This window comes from Sinocyclocheilus rhinocerous, unplaced genomic scaffold (assembly GCF_001515625.1).
Source record: "Sinocyclocheilus rhinocerous isolate Xijiao unplaced genomic scaffold, SAMN03320098_v1.1 scaffold345, whole genome shotgun sequence".
NCBI lineage: Eukaryota > Metazoa > Chordata > Actinopteri > Cypriniformes > Cyprinidae > Sinocyclocheilus > Sinocyclocheilus rhinocerous.
In genome coordinates, this window is record NW_015630020.1 from 812,946 (window position 1) to 815,501 (window position 2,556).

General features: G+C 40.6%; 1 protein-coding gene across 5 annotated transcripts in view; it reads right to left on the bottom strand.

Annotated features, from left to right (window-relative positions):
- LOC107739477 (peripherin-2-like) overlaps nucleotides 1–2,157 on the bottom strand; it is a 6,528-nt gene extending 4,371 nt beyond the window's left edge. For 3 of the 5 annotated variants that reach the window (XM_016551600.1, XM_016551602.1, XM_016551604.1), the window contains exons 1-2: nucleotides 1,165–2,157; nucleotides 8–254 (exon numbers count right to left, since the gene is read on the bottom strand). In XM_016551600.1, coding sequence (XP_016407086.1) covers nucleotides 8–254; nucleotides 1,165–1,745 — 828 coding nt within the window. In that variant the 5' untranslated portion in view covers nucleotides 1,746–2,157. The remainder of the gene's footprint in view (nucleotides 1–7; nucleotides 255–1,164) is intronic. The other 2 variants (XM_016551603.1, XM_016551605.1) reach the window with 1 other exon arrangement.
- Between the last annotated feature and the right edge of the window lie 399 nt (nucleotides 2,158–2,556).

Genomic DNA, 2,556 nt, shown 5'->3' on the forward strand with positions numbered 1-2,556 from the left:
CACCCACCTGCATAATAATGAACAGCAGCACAAAAGCACCAATACTGTTCATCATGCCCCCATAGTAGGACACCAGGGCCTCACGGCAGCCCCTGGTCCAGATGTTTAGGTCCTCAGTGTGGTGGTCGTAGCTGTAGTGAGCGGAGTTGTTGGTCAGGTGATGTTGGATACAAGGGCGAGGAGAGCCAGGGTTGCAACAGCTGAAGGGAACGCTTTCCATCAAGTATTTGCCTTCCACGTTGCTCTGGACACGACTAAGAAATTGCAAAGATTGAACTGTCAGACAGATATTTTAATTATAATGACTGGGGCATATTCTTGGTTGTGGCAATTAAGATTTCAGAAATGGTAGTCTTAGAAACATAACTCAACAAATTTGTATATCCATATTAACTTTGAGACTCAACTTTGAGAGCTGAGGACTCCATTCTGATAATAAGAAGGTCACCTCTTTTAAATTAGATGGGCGGTAAACATTGAGGCCAACTCCATGGAAGGTAATAGATTGCACAATGTTATGGTTGGTGTGGAAGGTAAGCTTTAAAGGACTTGGGAATAGGATCCTGACAGGTTATCTAATCCATGGACCCATGTGCCCCCTTTAACCCATTCCCTCTTTATAAAACCCACCAGCCAATTATTTACTTAGGAATCTCTCAAAACAAACTCTGAAATTTGATTCCACTTGCATTCAACAACAGTTTTCAGGGGGTCTGCTTTGAGACTTTGAAAACATCGTTTCATTAGAACATTTGTGTTATTTTATTTCTTGGTTATCATCAAATGATTGCATAATAAAGTGTCTTTTGGGCTACACTTCCTGAAGAGCAGAGTAAAATATGCATCAACTGATCTCTATCCGTTTAGGTGCTTTACTTTCTTAAACAAGCTTAAACTTCCTCAAAACCCAGTGAATATCAGGCTTCATTACTTCATCCTAATAATGTTCAATGACTGATACCTTTTGAATTTGACTACATCTATGGTAACAGTTAATATTTTACACATTTTGCTATGATAATGAATCAATTCAATTCAATTTCAATTTCCAACAGCCAACAGATGTATATAAAAATGTATATACATTATCCAGAATCTCTTCCACTTAGATCCCACCTCTTATACACATTTCCACTAGTACTCAGTACTAAAGTCAGTACTCACACTTTAACCTCATCATTTCTAAAGTCCAGGTAGCGGTTGCTTATCCACTGGATCTCAAACCAGTCCTTGTAGTTGTTGTTGCCACAGCAGCGGAACTCAATCTGGGTCATATCTAGGGTTCTCTTCATGAAGCATCGTCCTGGCGTGTCTGTATCTTTGTAGTACTTCATTCCATTCTTCAGGCCTTCAGCCAGGGCGAAATGCAGAGAGATCTGCATCAAGAAACACAGCAGAGCCGTGACAAAAAGGGCGATGCAGAAAACCACACATCCACTCATGTAGGTCTTCAACATTGGTTTCCACTTGGTGAACTTGATTGCGTCAAGGGAGTCATGGCACACTTTTCCCCCAAAAGCGTTGATAACACAGGCCACAAGTCCCACCAGAATGAGCAGGTTGGGCACAAAATGGCTCTCGTTGTTATCCATCATCTCGCTTCTTTTGCGCAGCTCGATCTTGAAGAAAATCCCCATGCTGAAGATGAGGATCCCAGCCATGACAGAGAGCCAGTACAGGAACCATAGTCCTTGGGCCAGCTTGACCCGCTTGGCCAAGTCAAATTTTATAGGCATCAAAGCCATGTTTTTGTTCTCGGTGATTAATGAGTCAAAACAATATATTCAGAGTTATTCTTCTTTAGTATGATTAATTAGTTTCAAAGGTACGATTCAAGTTGTCCTGCGATTCAACTTGTCTTTCCCTTGTTGAAATTCTTGAAGACCATAAACAGAAGCGTTGTAGTCCAGAAGCTTAGTTTAGTAATCCGTCATCAAGCGTGGAACGTGCAGTAGCAAGAATTCCCCTTTCCATATCCATTCTGACCACCAACAATTCAAGAAAGTCCATACTGTTGGCAACCAGAGGCCTTTTCCTCTGGGATTTCACATAAATCCACCCAAATGGACCAGCTGGAGGGCTATGTGGCTTTTCCTGATTGTTCCCTTCCCTGCAAAAGAGGGTGGCCGGCTAAGGAGCTGTGTGATTGTAGAATCAAGTTCCTCTACGTCATCCTAAAACCCACTAATCAGCGCTGATCCCATTTGCAGATGAGCTGAGGACTCTAATCCTTTATCTTACTTTGTAATTGGTTAGTTACTTTAGCATCAGTTTCCTCTTTTACTTGCTGGTATTGCCTGGCTCTGGGGTATCTCTGGGTAGTATTCAGACCGAACCATTGTTGTCTTATTTCACAAGAATTGGAAGTTACATCATGCGTTAGTGGTCTGCATATATTATATTAGTATGCACAATTCACAAATAACACATTTAGACATGTCTACAAGGGTAATTTCTGCCACTTTATTTTAGAAGAACTTTTAATAACTTATATAACTTGTATAATAATCATACATTTTATCATCAAATACGCAATTTTTTAAAAATCCACTTTGC